This window comes from Sphaerodactylus townsendi, linkage group LG14, assembly GCF_021028975.2.
Source record: "Sphaerodactylus townsendi isolate TG3544 linkage group LG14, MPM_Stown_v2.3, whole genome shotgun sequence".
Taxonomy (NCBI): Eukaryota; Metazoa; Chordata; class Lepidosauria; order Squamata; family Sphaerodactylidae; genus Sphaerodactylus; species Sphaerodactylus townsendi.
In genome coordinates, this window is record NC_059438.1 from 15,289,524 (window position 1) to 15,302,170 (window position 12,647).

General features: G+C 45.9%; 1 protein-coding gene across 1 annotated transcript in view; it reads right to left on the reverse strand.

The window, feature by feature from the left end:
• ADCY7 (adenylate cyclase 7) overlaps window positions 1-12,647 on the reverse strand; it is a 54,405-nt gene that overhangs the window by 9,616 nt on the left and 32,142 nt on the right. Inside the window, exons 11-19 of the mRNA XM_048515957.1 lie at window positions 10,939-11,127; window positions 9,445-9,488; window positions 6,975-7,025; window positions 6,655-6,735; window positions 4,602-4,683; window positions 3,711-3,808; window positions 2,680-2,764; window positions 1,311-1,448; window positions 969-1,028 (exon numbers count right to left, since the gene is read on the reverse strand). Coding sequence (XP_048371914.1) covers window positions 969-1,028; window positions 1,311-1,448; window positions 2,680-2,764; window positions 3,711-3,808; window positions 4,602-4,683; window positions 6,655-6,735; window positions 6,975-7,025; window positions 9,445-9,488; window positions 10,939-11,127 — 828 coding nt within the window. The remainder of the gene's footprint in view (window positions 1-968; window positions 1,029-1,310; window positions 1,449-2,679; window positions 2,765-3,710; window positions 3,809-4,601; window positions 4,684-6,654; window positions 6,736-6,974; window positions 7,026-9,444; window positions 9,489-10,938; window positions 11,128-12,647) is intronic.

Consider the following 12,647-nt stretch of genomic DNA (forward strand, 5'->3'; position numbering starts at 1 on the left):
TGAAGTTTGGATTTTTTTTTAGAAGATCCTGAGTTATCATAGCTATGTTTTATTACAGATGGCCATGTATTAGAGTCACAAGTTTTCTCGCTAGACTTTGGTACCATGGTTAACAGTTCTTCCAACTGCAACCCTATAAATGAATGACCTCTGACATGCCCTATCATTAAGACAGAAAACCAGGATTTGGCTTGAGGTCCTAATTTGCTTTTCTTCCTGTTGTTGTGATGAACGTAGGTAGGACTGTACCACATGGTCAAATACTAGGCCAGTGATGGCAAACCTATGGCACGGGTGCCACAGGTGGCACTCAGAGCCCTCTCTGTGGGCATGCACAGAGTGCCCCCTCCACACATCTATGCTGGCCGGGGCCGCTGGGCTCAATTATTAGCATTAAACCTAAGACCTAGTTTTGGGGAAGTAGTGTGGGTAACCCTGTTAAGCGCTGTTAAACTAAAGCGCAATCCTTTACTTAGGAGTAAGCTCAGTTGTGGCAATGGGGCTTGCTTCTGAGTAAACCCTCCTAGAGTCGTGATTCACCCGTTGGAAGAGTTGCATGGTTGCTTCAAAGCAAAGCCATTGACTACCACCAAGCTTACTCCTGAGTAACACATGCCTCTGAGCCAACCATTTTTTCTAAACAAAAACCTCAATATTCAGGTTAAATTACCCTGTTGGCACTTTGCAATAAATAAGTGGGTTTTGGGTCGCAATTTGGGCACTCGGTCTCAAAAAGGTTCGCCATCACTGTACTAGGCCGTCAGCTGACTAGTCTGCCAGTGCTAGTGGACAATGGCATGCCTACTGCAGAGAAAGGAAATAGAAACTTGGATGGAGTTTGAGTCCCAAATGATCAAGACTCAATATAATATTTTCAGGTAAGCAACAGGGAATTCTGGAGAAATTGCAGGCTTCCCCTATCGAGCAAGCTATTTATTTATGATACACATTTTTTACTTTTTACTTACCAGGTCTGCCGATTCTTCAGTAGATGGTGCAGTATAGTTTCCACTGGGTGGGGTCATTGGCTAAATAAAGAATTCAAAGCTGGTTAGCAAACCCGAGAATTTAAAGAACTGCAGAGAACAATGGGAGAGACCCTTGACTAGATATGTAAAAACCGGAAAAAGGAAGGCAGAAGGCAGAAAATGGAGAGGTAACATTTGGCTTGGGAGGATTTTGTTCCCTCGCCGTAGGACTTAAATGGGGAAAAAAAATTGCCGTCAGCCTTCCTTCCCAGTTTGGGAAAAACAGAAGGTGAAAGGGAACACTTTGCTACCGAGTGAAAAAACCAGACAAAGCAAACTTACCAGGTTGAAAACTGCGATGATTAACAAAGAGCCAATTGCAATGGCGGCCAGAGGAAGTCTCACAGTCGGCATCGTCTTGACTTTCTTCGAAAACGTGCACAGATACCTCAAGGGAGGCCACTGTTCCGAGCAATTTCTCTACAAGCAAAAACACACACCATATTTCAACACGAAGTGTATGTCCAATGGGCTTCCAACATTTCTCCCGCCATTATTTATCCCTTTAGTACATGCTGAGCCCACCCCTTTGTACAAGGATAGCACGAGCAGCAGACATGACTCTTTCACAACCTTCATTTTATCCCCGCAACGACCACCCTGTGGTGTTAGGAACAAGTAAGGAGTCCAAAAGGCACACACAGACCCACTCAAGGTCATTCAGTTAGTTTTCTGGTGAGTGGGAATTGGGGTTAGTGGGTCTCCTTGGGTTAGTCCAACCCTTTAATCGAGGGGGTCCCCAACCTTTTGGAACTCATGGGAACCTTTGGAATTCTGACACCACATGAAGGGCACAGTCACAAAATGGCTGCTTGCAGCTTACCTTCAGTCACACATTCTTAAAAATCTGCCCAGCCAATCAAATCTGCAGGGACATTCAAAATCCTTACTGGGCAAGACCCAACCTGGCCCTGTTGATTTTCTAGAAACATTTGGAAAGGTGTTGGGAGGCATGATGGAGACCACAGGTCCCCCACTGGGGACCCTTGCTTTAACCAGTACAGGGCACTGGTTCTCAATGCTCCCAGAAACCATTGCTTCAACCGTCGGGTTACTTATGAATGCTTTTTAATAGACTATGACTTGTTTCTGTATGACACCCTCCTTATATTCACATTTCCGGAATAATAGCATTCAACCACATGCAGGACTTTGCAGATTAACGATGTGCCTTTAGCATTTCAGATACCCATTTTTTTTTTAAAAAAAAGGAAAGGAAATCTTTCTAGGTTATGAAACCCGGCCCGCCTCCAAGTTGCTAACTCAGTACCCTGCACGGCTCTTATGAATTCACCCGAAGGGACCATGCAGCTATGTCTCGCTTTTCTGATGAATGGCAGCCCCGCACGGCACAGCGCTGATTTATACTTGGGAGTGTGTAGGTGGCGTTCAAAAGCAGTTTGAATAGCAGACTCCTTTGCCATATTATACTAAAATGGACGGGGGGGGGGGTGGAGGACGCATTCGGGCTCAGCAAGATGAAAAAGCATTTTAAAAGCATTTCGATGAATAGTTTATTTATACCACTCCGTTTCAATATACAGATGCTGGTTTCAAATTCAGATTAATAAATATAAACCAGAAGTTTTGTGTCTTTTTTTTAAAAAAGAAACATTTCTACTTTGGATCTTTCCAGTTACGATTCACTCACCCAACATTTATCGGCAAAACAAATGCACAAAATAAGTCCCATTATGAGGGCCACGATTCCAAACGAAATCCCTAATTTTGCAGTTCTGAAACAGAGAAGGGAACAGGGAGGCAGAAATGACACAGCGATAAGAAAAAAAAATATTATTCGTGATCAGGTTCCCCGGGGGAGAACAGATGATCGCTTACATGGCGTGTTTCATGCAGGTTTAAGACCTGAGATTCTAAAGCTAACTCTGCGTCACTTTTTAAAAACCTGAATTGATATTCAAAGCACTGCGTTAACCCACTAGTAGCGAGGGCGGTGCTCAGTATATGGGAGGTAATAGCTACTTATGAAAGCGTTTTGCAGCCCATTTCCTTGATCATGATCATTCAGGCACGAGTGAGAGTCCTGTTCGTCTCTCAAAAGGACAACCTGAAGTCCACATCAGGCATACACATATTCTGTTAAACAAACTTTGTTGTTCTCTGATCTGTGTTTTCACTGGTCTAGTCAAATGTCTATGGAAAAGTGACTTCTATTTACTTCACAATTAAGTTCAGCCTCGGCCTAGCAGGCTTCCAAGGAAGAAACCTTTAGGTCAGGGGTGGGCAATTATTTTTTCCATGGGGCCGCATAAGAAACAGAAAATATTGTGGAGGGCCGGGCCAAAAGGCAGGGGGGCGAGGCGCTTTTGAAAGCCCCACAGAAGCCGGCAGCCAAGGCAACCGGCTTCTGCGGGGCTTTCAAAGACGCCTCGCTCCCCAGCACGGCAGGGGGGCCAGTCAGGGTCATCCGGCAGGCCGGATGTGGCCCGCGGGCCGTATAATGCCCAGGTCTGCTTTAGGTCGTGCAAAGCTTACATGTTTCCAACGTGTTTTTAATTTCCCCGAGTGAGCATCCAACGATGCAAAATCCTCAACTTGCAGTGGCAAAAGTCCAGTTGATTTTGCAGTTTGGTACCCAACTAGATTGTGTGTGTGTCTGTGAGTGTGCGCGCACACGCGTGCTTGCAGATAACAGGTTTTAAAAGAAAAAAACATTCTCACCGTGGCATTATGAATATCTGTACCAGAAACATACACATCAGTACGACGCTGGCGCAGACAAAATAGCTCCTCAGTTTCGGGATGGGAATTGTGCGATACTGAAACGGAACAGTACAACCTGAGCACAGATAACACAGAAAATCATTCTAATTTCAGACTTCAGACTAGGAGGAGACTTTGCCCAGTCTGGTGCCGACCACTGCCTAGTTTTGTTTAAATTGGAACTGGTTTATTTTCCTTAGTTATCTTTCCTGTCTTTCTTTTCAATAAAATCTTTAAAAACTCAGCTGTTTCAGAGTCTGGATTAAAGAACGCTGTTCTCTCGGTACGTTACGAGGAAGAAAGGGTTTCAAGAAAGGGCTTTCCTTCATAGGGTGGCACCTCCATTTTCAAAAGAAAAGAATACCAACAGCATTATTCAAGCTAGAGGAAGAAGAAGAGTTTGGATTTATATCCCCCCTTTCTCTCCTGCAGGAGACTCAAAGGGCTTACAATCTCCTTGCCCTTCCCCCCTCACAACAAACACCCTCTGAGGTAGGTGGGGCTGAGAGAGCTCCAAAAAGCTGTGACTAGCCCAAGGTCACCCAGCTGGCGTGTGTGGGAGTGTACAGGCTAATCTGAATTCCCCAGATAAGCCTCCACAGCTCAGGCGGCAGAGCGGAGAATCAAACCTGGTTCCTCCAAAAAACAGCTCCTTTGGCTGCATTGATGGGTTTTGCACACTGAGTAGATCTTGCCTGGAATCAGGGACTTCAGCTCAATACAGCCTCGCAACCTGTTCTGAACCCCTCACAAGAGTCTTCGAACAGGAAAGCCGTAATGCTGCGTGAGGAGCTGAGATCCATTTGCTTTTAAAAACATGCTTGAGAAGTCTGCTTATCTCTCACCAACCTCTTTTTCGAGTCCCATCTCTACGAAAAACAGCAAAAATCCACATAGCCCGCGAAAGTCGTCTGTGTTACCACACCAGGGCCTGCAGTAAAAAAAGAAAACGCCACTGAGAAACGCAGGGAGAATACAGAAATATGAAAATGCAAGGGAGAGGTTTGGACTCCTGAGAACTAGTGCAGGATCGTGACTTACAGAAACTGCAAGTCCCTAGTACAAATCTCACCAGGTCTCTTCGTAGCCTTACTGAAGACTACAGGTAGAAAGCTTCTAGATTACAGCTTTAAAATTATTTCCAGTTTCCTGGCCACAGAATAAAAATAGCAGTCTATGTATCAGCATGACACAGGAACAGAAAAAGTATAATTCTTTGCTGACCTCACCCTCCCTCCGCTATTTTGGTAAAAGGCACCTAGGATTACATTTACTCTCATCCTTACAATTTCTGATATGTGAACATACATGTGAACATACATGGATGAACATACATGTGGTCAATTTAACGTTCCTACTTCATTGCAGGTATACATACTTAAGTGCAGGTATACTTTGATTCCCCCCAGTTCTGTTCCACCGGGCCTTTGGTGAGGCCAGCCACGGATTCCCACTCTAGGATGCCCTTGATATACTATTTAATCAGTACTGTCCCCTCCCGGCCTTGGGATCGGGCGCCACATGTATTATTGCTGCTGCTGTGTTTTACGGTTATACATTTGTAAATTGTTTTAAATTACCTTTGTTTTTATATATACAATGTTGTTTTTAGCCTGCTGTGTTTAATGTTATTATGTACTGTTGTTGCAGGCCTGCTGTACACCGCCCAAAGCCCTTCGGGGATGGGCGGTATAAAATCTAATATATAAATAAAAAAATATATAATGTCATAGACTCTCATCACTTTGATAGCTGTCAAAGGGAGCCTTGACCAGGGGGGACATGTGGGGTCAAATGTCCTTGGGCTACGGCCATTAGTCACGTGAGGGGTGGAAAATCGCCCCCCCCACACACACACACCCTTCCTCCTTCCCCCCGGGTTCATACACTGACTTCAAGACCTGGTGCAAAAATACATTGTTTGGTTGTGGTGAGGGAGGGCAGCCACCCATACGGGGGCAGGGGGGGGGCAGAAAACTCAGATTTTGCACTGGGCTACATTTTCCCTAGATATGCCTCTGGCCTTGACTCTACATATCTTATGCTCTGGAAATCTTGTTGGCCTCTAAGTTGCTACTGAAACCAAATCCAATTGTTCTCCCAAAGTCCAACACAGCTACTCTCTGAAACCACTCACATTAATGTGAACTCTGCAAATGTTATTCCTCAAATGGCTCATTAACTGGTTTTTCTAAGCGTGGCCAGAATTGTGGAATTTTAATGGCCATTTCTGAGCTGAAACTCTTATCTTTTACAAACTGTTGAAGACTGGATTTCAGAAAGGTTGTTGATTTTAAATACTAGGGTCTCAGATGCATTCCCAGTTTCTCCCACATCTGTTATGCAAACCTAAGCGCAAAATACTTATTGCAATCTGCATTTAGCTAGTTGATTTCTGAATGTGCCAACGAAGGCCTGCAACCCTAAACCTACTATCCAATCAACCAAGTTGGAGAAACCATTTCTCAATTTCTCATCCTGTAACACTTTCTTTTTTTCTCCTTCCCCCAAACCACAGCCGGTTGCAAGAGGCCCTCATTTCATTGAATGGGTGCTAAGCTACATTTTCACACAACGACAGTTCCAATTATTTCGTCTCTTTTCTACCGAAGTTTTCTTTTGTTGCACTGTTTGAAAGGGCTGACATCTCCGCAAAGGTGCACGGTTTCAGCCCCAGAGCCTGTTAAGAAAACTTCTAGAGAATGTAAAGTAGGAGGAAGGGGAAAGAACGTGCTTGCTGAGAGCTAATAACCACGGCCCACACATTTTTGAGACGGAGGGGTGGGGTTTGCTAAGCAGGCTAGCACCTTCATCCTACATAGAATAAGAACTGAGAATTTCCTCTTTCTTTTCTGCGGGTGAGGCAATTCCCTTAAGAACAGGAAGATGAGACAGTCATTACTTGGCTGAACTGAGTCCTTCAATGGTTGACAGCATTTTGTCATGAATTTCTTCTTCCATCCTTCCCTTCTGAGAAGTATTTCTAAACACAGACAAGGAAAATAAAATGGTTATTTATCATCAAGACAATTTGGGATTCGTAGCTTCCCACCAAAAACAACCCCTGCCCTGCTACACTGCCAGAGAAGTAAGAGCTTCAGACAACAAATAAATAGTTTCTTTGGGTAAGAGGGCAAGAAATTTGCAAAGAATTCTTCCATGGCAGACAGTTAGAAAAACACATACTGGAGAATACAGGAGAAAAAAAAGAGAGAGACTCACTTATAGTTTACAACAGGAGGACAGACACGTTCTGGCCTACAGCCATCCAGACTAGAGAGAGAGAGAGAGAGAGAGAGAGGCATTTGGTGTAACACAGTGGTTCTATTTGCATTCATTAGCAGCAATCAAATTAATCATGCAAGACAAGACTGTCATTATAAGCCATCATTCTTCAGAAGGCCATCAAACTAAAAAAAAGTATCTCCTTTAAAAAAAATTAAATCACTGTGATGCATCCAGAGGGGACAGTTTAAGGCCCCCTCTGCACATGCAGAATAATCCACTTTCAACCCACTTTCAATGTAATTCGCAGCTTGATTTTACTGTGCGGAATAGCAAAATCCACTTGCAAGCAATTGTGAAAGTGGGTTGCAAACAGTTGTGAAAGTGGACTGAAAGTGCATTATTCTGCATGTGCGGAAGGGGCCCAAGAGACTGACTCAACTGCTGGATTTGAGACCACCAGCATTTCAGAGACTAACAAGAGTTTCGGGCTATGAGAAGCAAAGCTCCCTTGGTCAGACTTGATCCGATTCTGGAGAGTTATACCCTGAAACTTCTGTTGGTCCCTTATGTGATGGTGGTATCAAATCCAGCTGTTCTACTGCAAACCAAAACAGCTGCCCTCTAAAACAGAATGAACTGTGCAAGAGTTTTATTAAATTGCAACTCTTCTCCGCCTGCAGCAGAGCCTAAACACATTTGTTGGTAATTAGCTAACACAGGATATGGTTGGCACCTCGCGTCAATGGAACAGGGGATTGGCTACGTTTGCAGCTTTGGCACCAAAACCCAGGAACATCTGGCAGAGGCAGGCGAGAAACAGATGCGTTTCTCTCTTGGGTCTCTCCTGCTGTCATTTTGACAGGTTTCAAGCACGTGTCCGCCACGTGGGAGCTGGGGGGTGCTGGAAGGAGGGAGAACTGGGCGTGCAAGAAGGAGGGGATGGTTGTGAAAGGAGAACCCCCCTTTGGTTGGGGGTTTCTTTTTCCCTTCTCCGCCCGAGGGTGCATCAACACATCATTGGATATTGCGCTATTATGATTCTATAAGAATCATTCACAACTGGATTTTCCCGCAAGAGCGAACCAGTCCAGTTGCAAATACAGACGACAGGCTAATGACAATAACTGTGCAGATGCGGCCTAAGCCGATTTGCTCAGGGCTCACAGTCAAGCTAGGTTGCTAAAGGGCTTAAAATTTGCATCTTTGGCAGCAAAAGTGGAGTAACGCTAGAGGGATGGGACTTCCCCACTTCCCCTGTGGGTCAGGAAACATCTTGCCCACCAACCCTTTCAAGGAATAGTATGGAGCAAGTCTGCACCAGGAAGAAAAATCAGTAAAAATGTCCCTCCCCAGAGCAAAAAGTCTTTCTTCAAGAGGGGTTGCCGCTTTGCCGACAGAACAGCACTCCTGAATCCAAACTCAGATCCTCCTTTGCAGCTGTATCCATCCATCCCCACAGGCAAGTTGCAGGTTAAGACAGGGCAGATGGGAACAAAAAAGTCCACATTTTCTTGAGGTCCGCTTGTGACAATAATATGTCACAAATAAACACAGCAGTCCTAGTTTAGATATTTGTGACCTGCATTCCTCAGATGTGATTGGAAATCCCCACTTAAAATTCTGAACAGATGCTTTTTCTGGCCTCACCCTCTAATCAACCCTTCCCTTGCGTCTGATTCGGAGACTGAAAATGGTCCAGAATGCAGCGGCGCGTATGGTCACAGGAGGTGCCATGAGAGAACATATTACACCTGTGCTCCGCCGCTTGCACTGATTACCAATTGAATACCGAATCATTTTCAAGGTGTTGGTGTTAACCTTTAAGGCCTTGCACGGCCTGGGACCTCCGTATCTGCGGGACCGTCTTATCCCATATGTCCCAAATCGGCCTCTGCGCTCGGCAGAGGCCAATCTACTGGTGATCCCTGGCCCCTCAATGATACGGCTGGCCTCCACCCAGGCCAGAGCCTTTACAGCTCTGGCCCCTGCCTGGTGGAACACTCTCCCTCCAGCTGTCCGGGCCCTGCGGGATCTTGTTGAGTTCCGCAGGGCCTGCAAGACCGAGCTGTTCCACCGGGCATTTGGGGAGACTAGCCGTTGATAAGGGGCCTCCTTTATAACATCATGGAGATCCTACCACCCCTTCCCCTCTGGGGTTTTTCTGAGGGAATTGATAGCAGGCGCCATCTTGAGTCAATTAATTAATTAATGCTGCATTTTACATGGGGTAGGGTTTATTTTTATTAGAGCCGTTTTAACTCATATTTACTGTATTTTAATCTGATATCGCGCTCTATCTATGTTGTTCACCGCCCTGAGCCCTCCAGGGGAGGGCGGTTTATAAACCCAATCAATAATAATAATAAATAATAATAATAATAATCGTCCTGGGCAAGCTACACAACTATACATGTCAAAATGCAATGGGGACCAGAGGGAAGAATCAAAACAGGGTATAACTTGCCTCTCTGAAATCCTCTGCCTGTTTGCCAGATGAAGGGTCATCTCCTGAGCAAGAAAGAAAAGGTGTTCTTTTCTCTTTCAAACATATACAAACACAACTAAACATCTGTGTTCACTCTTCCTCTCCAAAATGGTGGACAGGTGTCTGTTCATGTTATGTGTTCAGCTGGAGGGTTCATATCACCTCTCGGAAAGAGTCTCTATGACCAGAAGAAACTAAGCCCTTTGCTATTTCGCAGGACAGCAACCAGAGATGTTCTCCATAAACTGTAAACAGACTAGAACTTATCTCCTTTTTGCTCTGCAGATGTGACACAGAAACCCCATCCAGGACAGAACAAGAAGGCCAAGGAAGACTTGGGTTTCTGAGATTCTGCAGGTTAAGAGCTCGTGAATCTAATCTGGAGGAACCAGGTTTGATTCCCAGCTCTGCCGCCCGAGCTGTGGAGGCTTCTCTGGGGAATTTAGATTAGCCCGTACACTCCCACACACGCCAGCTGGGTGACCTTGGGCTAGTCACAGCTTCGCGGAGCTCTCCCAGCGCCACCTACCTCACAGGGTGTTTGTTGTGAGGGGGGAAGGGCAAGGAGATTGTCAGCCCCTTTGAGTCTCCTGCAGGAGAGAAAGGGGGGATATAAATCCAAACTCTTCTCCTTCTTCTTCTAAAAGAGAGCCAGAATGGTGCAGGTGGTAGAAGCAAGTGGCCTCTAATTTGGAGAACAATGTTTGTTTCCTCACTACTCCACATGAAGCCTGTAGGTGACTTTGGGCCAATTACAGTTCTCTCAGAACTCCCTCAGGCCCACCTGCCTCACAAGGTGTCTGTTGTGGGGGGAGGAAGGGAAGGTGCTCATAAGCTGCTTTGAAACTCCTTATAGTTGAAAAAAGCAGGGTATAAACCCATTCTTCTTCTCTTCTAAAACTCAAAGGGGCTGCCTTAACCAATGGACGTAGTACGGTCTAACTGTTCAGATACTTCCTCACCCCACACCGCAGCACCTCAAAGCTAGCCACATCAATCACAGGCCCAAACTGGACATGATGGTTTACACAAGCTTCCAACTGGGACTGGCAGTCATATTGCACTGTGTGTCACTGTGTGTCACCAGTGGCAACTCCCTATAAAAGGGGTCCCTGCCTTCTCTCCCCAGCCATTTTCCAGAGCCAAAACAGCCCAAGGGGACATTATTTAGCACATCAGATGGCTATAAATGCACTGAACAGTTTTACAGACACAATAATAATAATAATAATCCTCTAAAGGGGCAGAGATTGCGCTCACCATGGCACTGTTTTGGGGCAGGAAAAAGCAGAGAGACAGAGTCAGGAGTCTTTTTTCTTCCCACATCAGGGTCCCGACCAGAATTGGGCCTCTGTGATGCTGCTAAACAGAGATCCCACAAGGAACCTGCAGCCAGCGTATGGTTGCGAGTTCCTGTAGGACCACTCAACTGTCTAGTTGGGCCCTTGATCGAAAACCAGTACAGAGCGTCACCTTCCGCTGCTTCCTCCCTGGCGCTGAAGAGTCGCTGCTCACGCTCTCTCGGTGGTTCAGGTGAGCAAACGGCCGGGCAGCACCCCAAGACTCCAAATATCGGGTCATCCGAACAGAGGCTCTGATCTTCAGCCCGTCGTGCCCTCTGGCTTCAGAGATCTGATGGTTATTGGAGGACCGTTGCTTGGACTGAAAAGGGAGGAGGGAGGGAGGAAGAAAACGCATGCATTTTAAGAGGGTTCAAAAAGGAAGCGTTTTGCAGTCAACGGTTTTGACAAAGCCGTGCATTCCTACAACAGATATCAAGGGACATTCTATACAATGTGTTTTCAAAGGCTTTCACAGCTTGTTGTGGGTTTTCCAGGCTGTGGGGCTGTGTTCTGGTAGTTTTTGCTCCTGACGTTTCACCCACACCTGCAGCTGGCATCTTTGGAGGCATGTCACAATGAGATGTGTTTCTCTCCGTGGCATGCCTCTGAAGATGCCAGCCATAGATGCAAGCGAAACATTAGGAGCAAAACTTACCAGACCACAGCCACACAGCCTGGAAAACCCACAACAGCCAGACATTCTAGACCAGGGGTCTGCAACCTGCGGCTCTCCAGATGTTCATGAACTACAATTCCCATCAGCCCCTGCCAGCATGGCCAAGTGGCAGGGCTGATGGGAATTGTAGTCCATGAACATCTGGAGAGCCGTAGGTTGCAGACCCCTGTTCTAGACACTTCCCACAGTCCCAAATAAAAACACTAGGTGGAAAATACAGGCAAAGGACACAACTAAGAATTTTAGAAACAAAAAAGGCATACATCGACTGCGCTCGAGGAAACGTGACCCATCTCCCCACACAAGGGAGATGTGGTAATCTAGACATAAAGCATCTACTTGGCATTCAAAAGATCTGTTTCATTCCTGGCCAGCTGAAAGGATTATTTCATGGGGGATGTGAAAGACCTCTACCGAGAGCTTGGAGGTTAGCTGAGATACTAATGCTGGTGGATCAATGGTCCGAGTGCCAGTACGGTCCCTTCCACACCTGCAGAATAATGCACTTTCAATGCACTTTGCAGCTGGATTTTACTGTGCGGTATAGCAAAATCCACTTGCAAACAACTGTGAAAGTGGATTGAAAGTGCCTTATTCTGCATGTGCGGAAGGGGCCGACAACAAGGAAGTTTCATGTATTCCCGCAGCAAAGATGTGGAATGGTTAAGACAGAACTCATGTGGGCCAATATTCTGCCGCAGATAGGATCATGGAATGACACTTTTACTAGATGATACTTAAAATTAATTTGAAAAGCAGGGGGGAGATTATAAATAGAAGGTCAGGCTGGAAAGAACTCTAAAGGTTTATTATTCATGGATGCAATTTTGCTCTCTGTGTGGCTAGACTGCTACCCTCTATTACAAAGGAAACAGCATGGCCTTATCAGGCAACAGAAGGTGCGGTTTGGACCATCTGCGGCTGTTTAAACACACCCTTTCTCCACCAAGCTCCTTCACGTATCAGCCGTGAACCCATTTCAGCCATCTCTGTTAGCAGGGAAAGCGCAAGGCAGAAAAGGTGTTGACCCGGCTGACAGGTCTCCAGTCTGAGCTTTGGAAATCAGGTGCAGCGAAACAAAAACGCAGTTTGGGAGGCGGGCAGAGAAAACCGGATTGGCCCCGGAGCGCTCCTGCTTTTTCTTAATTGCCGCTTCTCAGAAT